This window comes from Ischnura elegans, chromosome 8, assembly GCF_921293095.1.
Source record: "Ischnura elegans chromosome 8, ioIscEleg1.1, whole genome shotgun sequence".
NCBI lineage: Eukaryota > Metazoa > Arthropoda > Insecta > Odonata > Coenagrionidae > Ischnura > Ischnura elegans.
The window spans coordinates 83,424,358-83,443,161 of NC_060253.1; the positions used below are offsets into that span (position 1 = coordinate 83,424,358).

The following is an 18,804-nucleotide window of genomic DNA, read 5'->3' on the forward strand; positions in this document are numbered from 1 at the left end:
GATCATCATCAAGCATCTCAATCAATTTTTTTCTCGAAAATTTTAGTGAAGCCGAATGATTTCGAGCGGTCATCTCAAAACGTGCGTGAATTTGTGAATTTTTACTTATAATTATTCAAGCGCGCATTCTGAGTGGATTTTGCCTCGTACTCAAATAAGTAGTTCGAGTGTTTTTCAAATGAAAAGTAAAAATGTTATTGTAAAAACCTTTTTTTTCCTAGGAATTGTCGATTAATTTATATTTTGGTTCCAATTTCGATTTGTATTGAGAGATCGAGGTTTTCATTTCGATCAAAAATCGAATGCTCGAAAAATCGATTTCAACCGACATTCAATTGCTACTACTTATGTATCCAAATCATTGGTCCGGTTTGATGCTGAAACTGCCATAATGGTGAGGTATACAAAATGGCTTATCTGTTTACGTAAATGGTGAGGTATACAAAATGGCTTATCTGTTTACGTATATGATCGAAGTTATGAACTTATATTAACTTCAGAATAAATACAAACAAGAGCGGATATCGACTCTGCGAATATTATTGTGATATTAATGAAATAATAACAAAAAAACTTTTCTTAGCTTCATTATTGTAATAGCTACGCTTCATATCTTTGGCGCTTCTTCCATCATAAATATCCTCTTATGATTTTAAAATATCTTGCTGAAATTCGATTCCCGATATTAGGAATCGATAAAAGGAATGCTAAATAGATTGTTTCCAATAGTGAGATAATAAAATATTTTTTGTGTGCCGCTATTCATTGAATAAGAATTAATTTTATGATTGTTTAATATATTCCCCAGATTTCCGCTTCTCTGCGTCGTTCTTTTTTGTGAATCTCATGAATTCTATTATAACCATCTTCATTGGCTGAATTATTTAAGGATAGCCAAATTTCGTAAAGTTGTACCCATAAAAATTTTTATTCGATTTGACAGTTACTACTCCACCTCATGTAGCTATGAAAACCTGGAATTTTGGATGAATTTTGTATTTTTTTCATCTATTTTCAAAGTTGATTTCAGATATTCACTCTCAAAAAACACCGTTTCGTGGAATTGTAGCAGAAAAGGGATGACCAAGTTGTTTCACAAGAAATGAGGGCTGCGGTGCGTGCAGGATACGAAATGAAATGGGCTCGTTCGTCAATTTTCTTTCTTTTTTTTCGAATAACATAGAGTTTGAAAATAAATACACCCATATTTAAAATTGTAATCAGATAACTATGACAGGTTTTGGTGGGTAATTAATTAATGACATCGTTTGATTCTTACTTATTCCTGAAAACCTTTCATTTCTCAGCGGCAACACACTAAAATAATATGTATGATATATACGATATATATTTGCGATACTTATAAAAATATTTTATTAGTTTTCCGATACTATTCCTACTTTTGAGTATTAAATATAATATAAATTAAACATAAACCTCTATGGTGGGCGCTCAAGACAGATGTCACTGTATTTGTTTTAATTAGAGCCAGCCACGTACAGAGCGGTATGGTGAGGTAGGCTGGTCGGCAATCGCCCACAATGCTCGCCTCTGTCGTGAAGCGTTTATGAAAGGAGTAATGAAAAAAGAGTCAGATTACTTGAATAAATGGTTATTTTAATTATAAAATTATAAGGTTTCTTTAGTTGCTTTATTTACAACATACTCAGTGTAAAAAGATAATAAAATCATAAATTAAATAAAATTTTTAGAAAGTAATAGATAACCTGATGCTTTTTTGGAGCTGATATTCTAAAAGGTTACAGGTTTAGAGGTGTTTTTTTAAGATTTCATTGCAGTTTCATAGAATTTTTTCTTACGAAATTGCTATTTTTATTAATTTTTATCTAGTTTTCAAGATCCAGATTAGCGTAAAAATCCATTTCCATCCATGAAATGTCATAAAATTTTCCGAGTGAGGACCACCGAATTTCCAAAGGACCTCAGACCGCCCTTTGACCCGTAGCCAAGGGCTTCAGACCCCCCTTATATTTATTTTCCCCCTTATAGCCTCTGCCCTCGATACTATCGCTCAGAAGACGACGAGCCCAATTGTACCTATCCTCTAACCAAGAACCTTACGACCTTGTTTTCGCTACAATGCAACAATTACATATATTTATTGAAAGCAACTAGGTTGATTTTGTAGAAACACAAATTTTTCAAGGAATGTCTTCAGGATTTCCCAGCTGAGGAGGCGTTAGGAATATCCTTCATTCTAACACGAGGGTATTTTTTAATCGAAGAGTTTACATTTTTTATCACAATTGTATAGTACGAAACGAAATTTACGATTTCTTCCAGAGTCAACCCTGTTAAAAATTACCCATTAATCCCCATAGAAAAAACCTATAGGGAATGATATTCCCCATTAAATTTCAATGGGGAATATATTGTCCCTATGGTTTTGACTTGTAAAAGTCAAAAAGTTTTCAAAAGTCAGGCGGATTTTGTGTTCAAATGAGCATGTAAGCATATTCATAATAACTACGGCGATTTCAGTTTTAAAAACGATGAATTTAATTTCCATCATCATATAAACGAAATTTATTGCTAATTTAACGAATAATTTTACATTGCGTACGATTTGATGACAAATTAACAACGTATGCAACCCGCACTTCACCCTAGGAATTCCCGACACAAATTGCTGGCCACGTGCCTGCGCAGAGCACAGTTAATCTCTTAGAGTATATAGTTTAATTGGGTATACTGTGTATTCAATCAGCACATGGTTCCTTAATAACTCTATGGTTACTCATCCATTTACCCCTCTCTCACAACATTTTTGTCATTGGGATAGCTCTCGCCCCTCCCTCTGTTGGAGGCCTTGCAATTTCCGCTTCCCTTCTGCAAGCTAAGGAATCCTCACGCACTCTCTTCCTTCCTTGACATTTTCTGCGACGATTACACAATTTTAAGTGGCGATTTTCATTTTTTTCTGTTCCTAACTGCGTTCCTCGTTTCGCCACTTTTTTCTCGGAGTGGATTTTTACTCTCATCCTGCAAAAGTTGCGAATCCGTTTCGACATTGCTTGCGCGTGGTTTTTTATCCCAAAATATATTTTTGCATTCTGTCTGCATTTTTACCGTTTTAAGTTTCAAAATGACGGAGTAGTAATTACTAAATTTTTAATTCTTTCTCGTTCATAAAGACCATTTTTTTTAACAAAAGGTGCATTAGTATGATGAATATTGACAAAAGAACGTCGATGCGTCAGTTAAATGCTCATTTTTCGTCTATTAAATCCCTTTTAATATCGTGCACGGTATTGTTCTTTTTTCGGTAGTAGGAAACCCGGACACCAATAAGTTGTTTTGTTAATGTCTGAAGTCAATAGTCCGCTGAAAGTGTGTTTTCCACACCGTTGAAGTTGGCAATTATTTCGGGTTATTACGATTCGCTCCGAAAAAAGAGAGGAAACAATGATACGCCAGTGAAGATGTATTCATGTTCATTTGACAGTTTGGAATAATTAGGAAATTATAATACACAAAAATACTTGAGAATACCAATTCCATTGAATAATTCTAACTTATTGACATTTCTCGTATTTTTAACTTCCTACCCAGGTCTCAACTGTTCATCGCTCAATCTTGATAACAAAGGGGTTGCGAGCCTGGGAGGAGGGTTAGGGTTGAAACATTCTACCCCTCCCCCCAAATGATTGTGTTGATATGGTGTACTTGTACCCCCTTAAAATAAAACCCCAGTGATATGCATTAGCAACTCAAGGAAACCCCCAATTCCCAAATAAAATTTATGGTAACCTTCTTGTTTGATAATGGCTCAGTAAGGTTTTGAAAAAGAAATCAAGAATCCGCAAAAGAAATCACCACGCTGATTATTTCCACTTCATTTTTCATGTTTTTCTCATACATTTTTAAATGTCTATTTACAGGTCAGAGGCAGAAGCCCAATATGCGAAGAGTCTTAGCAAACTGTCGGGGAAGCTGGTGAAGGCTTCAAAGGAGGCACTTGGATCAGTGAGCCATGCGTGGCAGCTGGTGGGAGCCGAGATGGAAGCCGAGAGTGAGATCCACAGGTATAGTCTAATTTCATTCACTTGCACTCGTTCATCTACGTCCGCTGTCTTTCAAGCAATCATCAGCACCGGGGTAGAGGATAAATGTAGTTCATTCAATTGAAGTTGTCAAGAGTGCCTCAACTCTCATATTATTTACTCTATGATATTTAATAAAAATATGTGTATCTTATAATGTTTTATGGGGGCCAAGGCCAATGTAAACCTAGGTTAAGTAATTTTAGGTGAGATCACGTCATGATGTTTTATATTGAAAATAAATTTGAAATTAAAAACGTTGCAGAAGCAACATAGTCCTAATATATGGTTATGAAGTACTACGATAATTAAGCAGTTGGCAGTGGACAACTTGAATGCTAAGCATTTTCCTCATTCTTGAAGGGGACTTGGGCGTTACCCTTTTATATTCTACCCCTCTGATTAATGTGGTTTCTTCTATATTATATGCACTATCTGTTGGATAAATAAAATTATAAATAACTACATGATGCACAAAGGGTAAGGAAAAAAGACTTTACTGTTCGACTAAATAATATATTTATTTGCGACTGGTTTCAATACAACGTATCATCATCTGGCACAGCAAAGTCTTTTTTTCTTGTCCTTTGTGCATCATGAAGGAGTTCCACCATGTTACGCCACCCACCATCGCAATTATAAATCATCACCATTAGTCAAAAATACTAAGATTGGTTTGATGCAGCTCTCCATGCCTCTCTCCTATCCACTAGCCTTTTTATAGCTGTGTATTTCTTCTCTTTTAGATCCTTTATAATCTGTCCTATGAAACTGGTTCAGGGCCATCTCTAGCTCTTCTTCCCTTCCACCTGTCCTTCTATGATTTTTTTCATCAAGCCATCATGCTCCATAATGTGGCAAATTAAGTTGTCCCGACTTCTCCTTTAGGTTTATTGAAGACTTATCTTTCCTCCCACTCTTCTAAGCACTTCCTCGTTACTTACACGGTCAATCCATTTTATCTTCATCATTCTCCAGTTCCACTGCATTACAAATGCTTCTACTCTTGACTTCTCTGCTGCTGTCAATGTCCAAGCCTTGCTCACTTGGAGAAACATGCTCCATTTGTAGCATCTGATGAATTTTTTTCCTCTTTGCTATACTTGTACTTTCAGCTCTTAGTAGATTCTTCTTTTTGTAGAAAACTCTCCTTGTCTGTGCTATTCTACTGTGCATTTCTTTTTTTTTGTGTCCGTATTTGATATTAAACAATAAATATTCATTTAAATTAAGAAGGGAAACAGTACTTACATGAGTTGTCATGGAGGACAAGTTTGTTGACCAGAGACTAACAAATTCTCAAGCGAAACATTGAAACAGCAAAAGTTGTTGCTAATACATACTATGCCTCAATAAACCTAAATAAGAATCTGAAGTTATTAATTTGAAAAACCTCAATACATATAATGGAATATGATTTCTGGTATATCACTCCCTATTGGTTGAATGATAATGGGCCCTGTGTATTGCATGTTGCAGGGCACTGAGTGTTGCTTTGAGCGAGGAAGTGTCAAAGCCGCTGCGTTCGCTGCTTGAGACACACCACCGTACACGCAAGCAGGTGGAGGGCGTTGTGGAGAAGGCAGGCAAGAGCCTTGCGGAGTGGCGCACAGCTGAGGCCAAGACAAAGAAGCACAGCTTCCTGTGCGCACGTGAGAACGAACGACTGCAGGTGAGCATAGAGTGGACATATACAAGTATAAGGAAAACAAAGAGCTCTCTGAATGTAGGATGCTGAGGAGCCTGTGGTAATTTTTCATCCTGGTTCTTAAGTTAAGGCAATTCTGGTGATTCTGAGCAGTGGCACAGCTAAGGGGGGGTTTTGGGGGATAAACCCCTGCCAGAGCTCAGAGAAAAATTTAAGTTTAATTCATTTGACCTAATTGAATTAGTATTACTTATAGAATAGTGTAAGGATTAATCAAATATCCCTCGGAGAATTTTAAAACTCACCATTTTGAACCATTTTTCTTAAAATATTTCTTGGGGAGGGCCCCCGCACCAGCCGCTTACCTTGGCGGGTATTCCATACCCCCCTGTAGTGCCTAGAACACCCCCTTGCCTTAATTCTTAGTGGCGCCCGTGATTCTGAGTTAGGGTGGTAGACATTTTTTTTCCTGGCTACCTCCTCACAATAAAAATATTTGTGGACTTAATCTCACCATCTAGTTTCATGATATGGTCAATTAAGTTTTCCTGGCTTCAGTTGGTACCCTACAAATTCCAAACAGTGGAATTTAAATTTGGTTTCAGTCACGCTTGATCCATTGAGAATTGCACTTACTAGTGTCAATTTTGTAGGATGCATCATTGCTCGTGGAGGCTCGGTTGGGACGAGCATCTAGAGCATCTTCTGCATCGTCCACTGGAGGGGAGAAAGGACTCCTCAGCTCTACAAACTCCAATGGTTCCATCAACCACCACAATAACCAGCACCATCTGTCAGAGAAAGAGCTTGCCAAGGTTTGTACAACATTCTGAAACCCTCTTCTCAAACCACTGCTCGTACGAGCCTAATTCCACTTTTGCATATTATTTCCGCCCACTTTTCATGGTATGCATTCTCTTGGATAGTGCACACTACCATGTCTGTGTTTTCCAGAAAGAAACTTAAAAATGGCATATTTTTCTCATAATTTATTAATATGTACTAGGCTGAAATATTAAACAAATATTCCAATGTTACAAAGGGAATTCTCGGTACATGAATCATAAGTACTGGTTGACCTCAGGTTACGTACAAGTTAGATTACTGAGAATGTATGTTAGTCAGATTAGAACACATTTTCAATCCCTTATTTTCCTGTATTTTTCTATAAATTCATTTTCCCCCAGCCATAATGGAAAAATATGCAATGTCACATCGGCATTTCTTAGATATTCAATGTCTTTAGACCTATATATGTGGCCCAGTGGTGGATTGAGGTCATTTTGGGGGCAGTGGTTCATTGCTAAACATCATACCTTTGTGGTATGCAATACCATGCATGCATTGGTAATGCAACTAGGTCTGATATGCATTGACGAGTGGCTTTTAGGTATTCATCAGTTATTTTTAAATATTGTTTGTTGAACTGGTAAAATAAAATCTTTCATCAGAGAGGCCCTTAAAATTTACCATCTTACTGTGGGCTGCCTCGCCCTCACATAAACACCTTTAACGCAGTGCTTAAGCAGCCATAGATCAAAATAAGTAAGATCTGGGTATCAACTGTTAATAGACATCTTTAAGGGACATTATCGTGCACAAAATAATTTTTGTCTTGTCTCAAGAAAAAAAGAAAATTTCCTTTTATTACTATAATTTTATTAGTGGAATTTTGGAAACAGAAATGTGATACGTAAATTCATCTAACCATAGATAAAATAGATTAAGTATAGATATCTATGGGGGATCATAGTAGCATAGTTGGTACAGCTCTTGGCTGTGGTTGGAAAGATCCTAGGTTCAAATATTGGTTGAAACCTATGAACACTCTCAAACAAAAATCCTCTGAGCGGATGGACAGCAAACAAAAGTAACTGGCCCCCCTACCCTGAATGTGTGAAATTCACGTGCCTGTAGCTAATTCTGGAGTGAGCTCTACCCTCACCTATATGAATAAATGTTAGGGTTGAATCAGTGAGTGAATATGAATAGGTATAGTTGTCTATTTTCCATATAGGTATATGCATATTTATTTACGTATGCTTTCATTTTTCAGCTGGAATCCAAGCGGAGGAAGGCAGAGGAAGCAGTAAGAAAGGCAGACGTGGAGTATTACACATTCAGTATACGTGCTGAGCGAGCAAGGTGAGTTTGCACAACTTAGTGGTCTTATGGAGCTTGTCTTTTATCATGTTATGACCTTGGAGACTTGATAGAAATCTTTGGGAAATATGTACTTGAATAGAAATAGAAGGTATGCACGTAAAGATAATCCTTTTTTTTAAGTCCGCTCGTTATTACTTCTGACCAGAGTTTGAGCATGTGGGTGAGCTGATGGCACAGCTGGCTCACATGGTCAATCAGAGCCAACTGTGGCCATTTGCCCGCAGTTCGGCTCTATGTCTTAATCGCTTCAAACAACCCCTTTTAATGTAAGCATGGGGGCGGCAGCAGGTATGAGGGCATGCAAAGGGATTTCCCTTGGGGTGAATGCTATTTTGCCTGTGGACTGTTTGTCAGTCAGGTCTCAGTTTGCTGGCATTCAGTCTCGGAGGCAGTCGGAGACCTTGTCCTTGAGAGCAGTGGCGCAGCGAGGTTTTTGGGGGATAAACCCTCCCCCCAGAGCTCAGAGAAAAATCTTAAGAAATTTTAAATTAAATCTATTTTACTTAATTAGATTGATATTACTAACATAAGGTAAGGGTTAAGAAAATATCCATTAGAAAGCCATAAAACTCACAATTTTGAACCATTTATCTTAAAATTCCGCGGTTAATCTCTAAATTTCCGATATTAATTTAGCACGTACCGCTTATCCTGGTGGGTATTCCATACCCCCACACACCTCGGTATTAGTTGCACCTAAACCCCCCCTCCCCCCCAGCCTTAATCCCTAGCTGCGCCTCTGCTTGAGAGAGGTGTATCGCCTTGGACTCACCCTGGGTACCCTGATTCATGTGTATACCTAATTGCATTTTTCCATTGAATCCCTAAATATGATGGCTTTGCCAATGATATAAAGTCTGGGAATTTTTAAAATTCAAACTGGAAATTAGGAAAAAGTCAGGGAAATTTGGTATGACCCATGAATTAACCATACTGTTGGTTATTAAAGGCTGGAGTGGGAAACTGCAGTCAACAAAGGCAGCCAATGCTTCCAGTCACTCGAGGAGGAACGGCTGCAGAATCTGAAGGAGCTTGCCTCAAGGTACCTCTCTCACATTCAAGAGGTTGGACCAAAAAGAGTTCAGGTGAGCCACTTATCAGGACTTCTCTCTGTGTGCTTTAATAATTATACAATAAATAAATATGTATAGTTTTAATTGGATGAGGGAAGATATAAATGACTATGCAACCATCCACTTAGCGGGGGATATTCCAGGAATATTCCATTTTGATTCCCAATATTTCAGAAGTTACCACTGTCTTCCAATATCCCCAATATATTTGGTCCTTGGGACATTGTGGATCATTACGAAATGTTCCTGAAATATTCTATAATGCTGTTGTTTATACTTTCGCATCAATTTGTAATAATAATTATGTGCAAGCAGTGTTTACTGTAATTCCCAACTTCCTAAGTACATAATTATAAATTATGCGTGTACATGGGAAGTTGGGAATCACATTAAAAATTGCTCGCATATTATAATTAATGAAATTTTTTAGATTTTGCTAGACTGTCTAATTATGTGTACCATTTAAACATTCCTGCTCTCAAATTAAAAAAAAATCTGATATGGCAGACAGCCGTGATTGTCATATGAATAAGCTCCATTTGAAGTGCAGTGATGACAATGAACAAACTCGCTAGATTACGGTATATGCACATATCCCCTGAGTCATTTTCCGGCTGTGGGAAAGCCTTGAGGACCATTTAGATTCTTAGAAAGTACATCTCTTCAGAATTCATGCAAGTGGTTTTCATGTAGCCAGTATCAAGGTAAACCTCTAACCTACACTCAGACATTACACCACTTCCTAAAAAAATGAGAATTTGAAGTAAATGTAAAATAGATTAACATTTTCATGCAGAATTGGCCGGAGCCTGATAAAATTTGCATAAAATTAGGGACAACTTGCTATGCAAAACATAGCAGATTGCAGGTCATGAGAAGAGGTGACTATGGTATGAGAGAGGTATAGCAATTTATGTATGAGGTCTTTTAGGTCACTTTATGGTAACTTCTGAAAAAAATATTTTGTACTTGTGTTACAAACAACAAAATTAAAACAAGGCATTGCATTTTACCATCTGGGATCCTAAACATATGTTTCCTTTTATATTCAGAGCTCGGATCGACTGACTGAACCTATTCTCCGTGGCTGTGATGTGTCAAGAGACATGGGGGCAGTGACGGCCATTCGGGGATCTGGCCAGCCTATCCCTGAGCAACTTCTCCCAGACTTCTACTCGGAGCACATCACTCTAGCCATGAACAGGGAGAGGAGAAGACAGGTAATATTACCAATACGAGAATTCTCTGGGATTGGGTTGGTTAGGTGGCCAAAGTGCTGGCTACCCACCCTGTAGATCCAGGTTTAAATCCCAGTGATGGTAAATACTTTTCAGTGACTCTGCTTGTGGATTAAAAGTACCATTATGTCATAAACCCTTTTAGCTCGGCAGGTCGATATATCAGCTTTTGCCGCTCGGGCGAAAAGTGCGTCGGGCCGATATATCGACTCTTACGTAGTACATTATTTAATTTGCTTTAACTTATTACATTGATTAAATTAAAAATAAGAACTTTGTGCTTTCACATTAATATTTATGGACGACCATGGTTTCAACGTTAGACGTCATCATCAGGTGCTTCGTCGTCGTCTAACGGTGACGTCTAACGTTGAAACCATGGTCGTGAATAAATATTAATGTGAAAGCACAAAGTTCTTCTTTTTAATTTAATTATGCATCCCTTTCACCAAGTTACACCTCAAACAATCAATTTTATTACATTGATATATTTTATTTCAGTAAACTTAAAAATATTTTGTCGATATTAACCAGTTTAACCTCAAAAATAAAAAAAACGATTATGCATATGTAATAAAATAGCTTTGTAATGTTTTTTTTTTGACTAGTTGCTACATTTTATGAAAATACCCTCTGCATTTCTCGCCAGTATCCCAGGAAGAAGGATAGCACTAAGAGGGTTAATATCTGAGAAAATGAGAAATGGAATATTTGACAGTTTCTATAATATCTTGGGGCCTGCAATTTAAACCAAATTATTTCATGCCTATTTTCCCCTATTCTGTTACTTTTTACTTTTCCCATAATTGTTCATTTGGCTTTTGTTATTTTCATCTCCTAGAATCTAGTGAAGTTGCTGCAGCTGATAAGGAGTGATGTGGAACGGGAGAGGAGAGGGAAGCAGGGTGTGGAGAATTTAGCCAGGGCTCTGCAGCAAACGCCAACGTTTGGTAGCCAGGACTCTCAGCAAAATGTCACGGAGAAGCTGCATCATGTGAGGGCCATTACCCACTATTTATTCATAGCCTAGAATATGGATATTTTGAGTAATATATATACTCTCAACCCTCTGTTATCTGTGTTAAAAGATGTACAATTAGGTGCAGAAAGTTAAAAAAACGCACAGCAGGAAAATATCGAAAAAGTAGCAAAAAAATTAGTAAAATTTCTTTGTCTTATGGCACAAATTACCAAATGTTTCAAACAGAAATACAGTTTTTTTTGTCATAGCAACCATAAAATTAATTCGTAGGTAAGTGAATCCTAAATGTAGTCTTAATTATTTATGACAAAGCAGTTATTTGTTTAGTTTTTGGAATAGAAGCAATACAATTGGGTTTGAAATTTGATAAAATTTGGTATTGATGTAACTCTGTTTCCGTGGAATGTTCTTTTTTTAACTAATGAATGATATATATATATATATATATATTTACTACTATGGGAGCATATGTTCCAAACATTGGTGTAACTATGGGGGGGAAGAGGAGATATCCTCAAAGCCTCGAAGTAATAAAAAATATTTAAAACTACCTACTGTCTAGTTTCGGCGTATAATAAATTTCATCCTGAACTATTAATGAAACCCAAATTTTAAGTGCCAAAATGATGTAAAATGTATTTCCAGGGATGTCATTTTTCAAAAATTTTCCCAGGCCACCAACTGCCTGGGACTCCCTCATCCCCCCTCCCGCCCCCCCCCGAAGCATATTCCTAGTTACGCCACCATAGTTCCAAAGGCTAGGTGATTATTCAGAATGGTTGCTTGTTGGAAAGGCAAGAAAATCATCTTCATGCCAAGATCTAGTATAAAACATTGCTCTGCCGAGTGGTGTAGATTCACTATGTTAAGTATGCATACTTTATAAAGCACCATCCTTTTAATGTTCCAAGAGCAGTACAACTATGAAGTTAAAATAAAATTGAGCAATCTACCTCCCACCAAACAAAAAATGGATACGGTGTGAATATATATCGATGGCCAAGTTCTAAAATCTTAAAAATAGGAACTTTTCAGGAAAGCAAAAAAACTATTTATTTTTTTATGCAATATAATTTTAATTGAAATTTAAAAAAAAAAAAATACATAAAACTGAAAAAGAGGCATGCATTTGCTAACCAAGAGTTGTTTCTTGCTTGAATTTTATTTTTTATTAACAGTACATATTTGCAGTATTAACTCAGACCAGCCAAATTTTGAGATACGTGTTGTTAGAACTTAGCCATAGATATATTCAGCGAATTCATTGTCACCCATAGAAAAGAGCAAACCTATTAATGTCAAGGATAAATTTTTTTGTTATTTTTCGAAGGATATTTTTTAACACATTTAAGCCTCTGTGGTATTTTCATTCACAGGTTGTGATTAACCTTGGGTACTTGATGTTTTTATCAAATCCAGTGCATTTAGGAGTAGGTATATTTAGGAGATTCTATATGGCAGCACTTTCCATACAAAAAGACCAAATAGCTAAAGAAATGGGCTACATAGTTAGGTCCCAAGAAAAAAGCACGGAATATTTTTCCACTGAGTAAAAATGACTGCACAAGCTCTATTCTGGCTCGCGTCCCTGGCAGAAAATATACATCCTGAGGTATACTTGGGCTTGGGCTTCAAAGTGTTACTATTAATTTTGGACTACCTATATTTTAAAGGCCAATTGTGTGCATGTAAGCTAATGAATATGTCTTGTTTTTAACTCCAGATGTGCTCAATGCTGACGTACCTTGAAGCAGCAAGGTACAAAGTGCAGGGTGCGCTTGCTGAACTGGATGGTCGGCAGAAGGCGCCTCATCCTCTGGCACCTCACATCACAGTGACACGCGATCGACAAGGCCTACAGCAAAGTGTCCTCAAGGTAATGACATTCCATCTAGGTCATGAAAGTTTAATGCATACATTTAATCCATATTATATATCTTGTCTCAAAGAATTAACTTGGGAAATGTACCTATGTAGGAACATAATTGAAAATTCAGATGATACCAAGCCCAGTTTAAAGATAAAATTAGCAGTTAATATAAATTGAATCAATTAAAAAATTATCTTTACAGCTTTATGCAAAAAACAGCTTATGAGTGTTTATAGGAAAACATTAGCATTAACTAGAGACCTAACTGCTGAAGAACTAACCACAGACTGCAGCACACACTGTATAAAAATCACATTGAGCGGTTTCTTAACTACCTTTGCATCTTATCTAGAGTTATTTTTACATTCGGGATTATATCCATGCTATTTTTCGTTGTGACATGTCTTCTTCCACTATTCACCATTAGAGTTAATGAAACTTGGTTGAAAATCTCGTTAAAAAAAATTATGACGACACTGTACCTTCCAAAATTTTATTCTGATTTTCCTGTAAAAAAATCATTCATAATCGACCGAACCCAGGACTAATTTTCCCACTGATTTCATCAGGTTCTTGGTTAATTTTTTTATGAATCCTTTAATCTCGCAATTATTTCTATGGGTTCCTACTTGAACCTCATGCGAAGTGCTCTCTTTTGATAATTTTATTGCTAATTGAAACGAGCCTTAATGCTTCTTATCCTCTACCACAACTTTATTGGTGCTGCCAATCTAAACTTAAATTGCGTGCCAATATCTGACTGTAGAAGGGGAGGTAGGGGTGGTGCTGGAATATTCCATAAGGTGCTTCTTCTTATAAAAATGATTGGTATACAAATGTCAGTAACATTTGGACCATAATCTGTATTAATTTGTTTTTGTGCTTCCTCATCTCCTGTGCATTTCTACGAATTCTTGTTTAATAATGCCTATCTTTAACTTATAATCTTTTGCGTAGGTACCACCATGGGTATGGCAACCAGGCGTCACACCTCTGGAGCAACTGTCTGCCGGTGATTCGCCTGATTGGACCGACCGAGGCAAGGCCGACGGAAATTCAGTTCAGCCTGACAGCGACTTCGGTAAATAATTTAAGAATCAAAGAAACTACATATTTATAATAAACTGATTTTCACAAAATTAACCAATTACAGGAGATTAAAATTTTTAAATTATTTCCATGATCAACCATCTGAATTTAAGTAAGATATAAGTATTACGCAGTTAGAAACATAATCCTCCTTCCAATTAAAAAAAGTCCTTAGATTAATTAAATCCAAAAACTCTATCAATTTCAGTAGGCAGAGGAGGTGTAACAAATTTTCTTCACTCTTCAACTAATTGGCTGTTAAGATTTTCTTTCATCTCATACCTGTATTAAAGCTTGACGTAATTGTTCTATTGTTGATGATTCTAATGATCACATACTGTATCAAATTCATAGCATATTGTTCGGTTAAAAAAAGTTTGTTCAACCATTATCTCAGATAGCATAGTTTTCTTTCAGTTTGTGGTTAAAAATAGAACAAATACAGTCAATTTTTTTAAACCTGTCTTTTTTTAGCTTGCAGATTTTCTGTCCCAAAAATGTGTCTCTCTCTAAGTCATTCGGGCTTCTTATTTTCTTTCAGATGAATTTTCCAGCCAAGGAAGTGATAAAGAATACCAAAATGGTATTACATACCCAGTCATCTCTGAGAATGGAGACTCAACAGCACCCTCTGTAGGTCGTTGCAGAGCCCTCTATGATTACGCTCCAAACCTGTATGATGAGCTGAAGCTGAGGCCAGGTAAGAGGCACATCAGATTATCAGCAATGTGGGCATAGTGTAGTAATTATGCCCCCGATTTCTCTGGAAATAACCACAAATTGGCTAGTGGTGAACCTTCATGGTGTTGCATCCAAATCTACTTTGAAGCTAAAATTTCATCAAAGTAAACTCATTCATACAGTGGAACCTTGTTAAATCAAATACTGGCTATAGCGAGACCCCCGCTATTACGAGAGATAGCCGATGCACCGTCAATTGATCTTATAATAAGCATGTTAAAAATTTTGTTTTTACCCCTTTTGGTGTTGGCTCTTGCCATAGCGAGGGTTTCACCGCCGGAACAACCTACACCAAGACTCCTTAATCTCTGTAATTGCTAGCGATCTGTTAGAAATGAAGTTAATGGAGTGCTCAGTCTCAAATTTATGTGGTAAACTGTTGTTCGATAAATAAGTAGTTAATTTTGGTGAAAATATTGTGGCATTAGCATTCGCGAATGCTTGATCTTCTTTTGTTCCTCGGGCGGCAGAAAGCAGTCGTCAGCATACCCGCATGTCCATGAGTTGCATGAATAGAAAGCATTTGATGGAACACACCATGGCCAAAAAAACACCAAACAGGTCTAAGCGAGAAAATAAAAATAAAGGAGTAAAATGAGGTATATTGGCTATTGGCTATACCACCTCCGGTAAAGCGACAATTCGCTATAGCGAGTGTTTATTGGTGCACCGTGGGGTGTCGTTTTATCAAGGTTGCACTGTAATACTGTGAACGCAAATCAAGATCCTGAAAGTTAATACCAATCATTTTTGCAGATTATACTTCATAGTGATACCCACAATCTGCTTAAAAGCACTCGAGTAATGTAATAATAATAATAAAATAATAATAATAATGTTGTCTTTATTTCACAAGCGAATTTCACGAGCGTAAAGGGGTTTGAAGCATAAACAGGTGCACATAGTAGCAGATGCATTACTTTGAGATCCCTGTTCTCCTCTTCATTATTTGTCATGCGGTTTGGAACGCCCCTTTCTTACCTCAAGTTGGTAATGTTGCCAGTGCATGGCCACTTAGAGGCAATTAGCTCTGATGTGATCATTTTCTATCTACTAAGATATACTGGATGAAACGTTTGCAAAAACTATGTTGGTTACAGTGTGAAACAATGCTTTGAAAATTCCCAGAAATCTCAGAATTCAAAGCTATAAAAATCCTTTGAATAAATAAATGTATGTATTTAGCTAAAACTAGATGAGGATTTACTGATGAAGGGAAACGTATCCCTTTTAAAAATCTATTTTTTCTTTGTCTTCACAGGTGATGTGATCAACATTCATGATAAGCAAGCTGATGGATGGTGGCTAGGAGAGTTGAATGGCACAATTGGAATATTTCCAGCCACATATGTTGAAGAAATCAAGTGAGGAAGTCCTTTTGATGTTATTCCATCATCTGTATATGTTTTTACAAAAAATAACAAGTACGCTAATCATCTTGTTGACCAATTGTACCAAAGGTGCCTGCTTCCATGGGAAAAGATGATTCACAAAATGAAGTCTGTGCTCATTGTTTGAGTTGTTATTTTTACTTCAGTGAAAGAACTTGTTATAACTTTTTAACTGAGATGAATTCAAAATGTTTGTCTTCCAGCTAAGTTGTAGCTTCAAAGTGAGCTATACAAAGCTGCATAACATTGTAAATAGGTAATTGTTTTGTACATAATAATGAAACTAAGATTTTATTGTCATAAATAAATATATCTATACACATAATAGAAAAAATTGTGACTATTTTCAGTATCTTGTGTTACACCGATTGGGATAGTGCTTGGTTTGTTCTGGTGAATGACGATTTCAGGAAACTCAAGTGGCCTCGTGGGTATAGCATTGGGTTACTGATTGAGGGGTTCATGGATCAAATCCCAAGTGAAGTCTTTGAATTTTTGCAATGAAAATACTCAAGGTGAGTGGGGTAGCCAGGAATTTTTTCGGGGGGTCCAAAACCAGGGGGAAAATTTTTTTAAAAACAGGGTACGAAGTAAAGGGTTTTAAACTAATTTTAACACTTTTTATAATCGAAAACACCTCATTTGTCAAAGAAATATTTTGTAAATTCATGATTTTTTAAATATTTTGTATTCTTTTATGAAGGAAAGTACAGCAGACTCCCGATTATCCGGCTGCGGTATATCCGTGTTGCGGATTATCCGTGCATGATTTTCACTCTCGCTCAATTTTTTCCGCGATCTTTATAAAAAAATAAAATAGGATGCAAAATCATCGGAATTACTGCATTAATGCGAGGATAGACTGGGCTTATTATTTCCGTTAGAATCCCCTTCGTAAAACAGAAGCGATTGCGGGCTAGCTGCATTCACAGGAGCACTGTGTTCTTGTTTTCCAAACCTCGCAGGGCACGACCTCACTCCTTGATCACTGATACAAGTCCCGCAGCAGTTGCAGCCCGGGCAACTTGTGCAAGATGCGACTACATGGCGTGGTGCCTGAAAGTATAGTTTCGGATGTCGAGCAGTGATTTTGAAGCATTCGTGCAAACCACTTTTCAGTATCTGTGATCATGCAGCCACGGACGTGTGGTTTTCAAAACCAGGTCTTACATGGAGCATCAATAATATGAGTACAACCATGTTATTGCCGCTAAAAACACTGCGGTCCTCTTAGGCCCCTATTAGCCGAGGCAACCAGATGCGCCACTGGTGGCGCGTCCGGTGGAACTGGTCAGTCGTGGGGCATAGAATCAAATGAGTCCTACTAGCCAAGGCAACCAGACGCACCACCAGACTTTCCACCAAAACCAGTCACCTGAGCCCTGCAACCGCGCCTTCCACCTTGGGTTGCTCAGGCCCCTATCAGCCGAGGCAACCAGACGCGCCACCGGTTGCGCCTCTGGTTGCCTCGGCTAATAGGGGCCTAAGTGCGCGGATAGGATACTACAACAATTGAGATCAGATATCTTTCGCAGTGACGCAGCGTACATCAGGCCCCTATTAGCCGAGGCAACCAGACGCGCCACCAGACTTTCCACCGAAACCAGTCGCCTGAGCCCCGTAACCGCGCCTTCCACCTTGGGTTGCTCAGGCCCCTATTAGCCGAGGCAACCAGACGCGCCACCGGTGGTGCGTCTGGTTGCCTCGGCTAATAGGGGCCTTAGTGAACCCAGAAAGCAATCTAAAATAACAGAAAATATGCGTAAACAATAATAAGTTGTTCGATGTACCTTAATTATGAATATTAAAAAAAAGGTAAAGTTTGGGTTATCCATGTTTTCCAATTATTCGTGCCATCTCTCCCCATCATTAACCCGGATAATCGGGAGTGTACTATAATTGTGTTTTTTATATTTTGGGTGGGGTCCGAAACCCCCCGGACATCCCGCCTTGCTATGCCACTGCTCATGGTTTGAGATGGCCTCTGGAAAGAAACTTGCCTCTATTCCCTGAATATAAGGCATGTCATGCTTTTTGACTTGGTAGCATCCGATTGTGATCAAAAGAATGACAATTGAATTTCCAATACGTAGTACCATCATGTACTATACAGTATCCACAGTACTAAAGTCACAAACACCTGCGATAAGTGCTAGATGACTCCTCTGTTAGATGTAGGTCATAAATTGCCATATGATATCAAAGTCCATGGTCATCAAATGAACTAGAAATCAAAGTAACTTGATCAGTGGAGCTTTTGAAAATTCCTTTAGTTTGGAGTGACTTCTGTCCTCACCAACAGAAATCAGCCTTTTTGTCGAAGTGAACTGAATGAGTGAATCATGTACATACAGTCTTAGCAATGGCTTTTAGATTGCAGAGTAGATAATTTTGATACTGGATTAATCTATTCTCTAAAATTTGGCTCATTGGTGGAAGGATAGGAAGTTGGTGACCATGAACATTTTTTTTGCATGTGCAGAATTAGGGAAAGACTTCCTCCTCAATTGATTAATCTTCTCTTCTACCTCTTTACTTCTTT

General features: G+C 37.6%; 1 protein-coding gene across 1 annotated transcript in view; it reads left to right on the forward strand.

Moving 5' to 3' along the window:
- Positions 1 to 16,596, forward strand: part of LOC124164186 — a 202,998-nt gene extending 186,402 nt beyond the window's left edge. Inside the window, exons 3-13 of the mRNA XM_046541394.1 lie at positions 3,903 to 4,046; positions 5,544 to 5,736; positions 6,366 to 6,527; positions 7,769 to 7,857; positions 8,828 to 8,963; positions 10,004 to 10,171; positions 11,031 to 11,183; positions 12,895 to 13,047; positions 13,999 to 14,122; positions 14,672 to 14,830; positions 16,133 to 16,596. Coding sequence (XP_046397350.1) covers positions 3,903 to 4,046; positions 5,544 to 5,736; positions 6,366 to 6,527; positions 7,769 to 7,857; positions 8,828 to 8,963; positions 10,004 to 10,171; positions 11,031 to 11,183; positions 12,895 to 13,047; positions 13,999 to 14,122; positions 14,672 to 14,830; positions 16,133 to 16,239 — 1,588 coding nt within the window. The 3' untranslated portion in view covers positions 16,240 to 16,596. The remainder of the gene's footprint in view (positions 1 to 3,902; positions 4,047 to 5,543; positions 5,737 to 6,365; positions 6,528 to 7,768; positions 7,858 to 8,827; positions 8,964 to 10,003; positions 10,172 to 11,030; positions 11,184 to 12,894; positions 13,048 to 13,998; positions 14,123 to 14,671; positions 14,831 to 16,132) is intronic.
- The last annotated feature ends 2,208 nt before the right edge of the window (positions 16,597 to 18,804 follow it).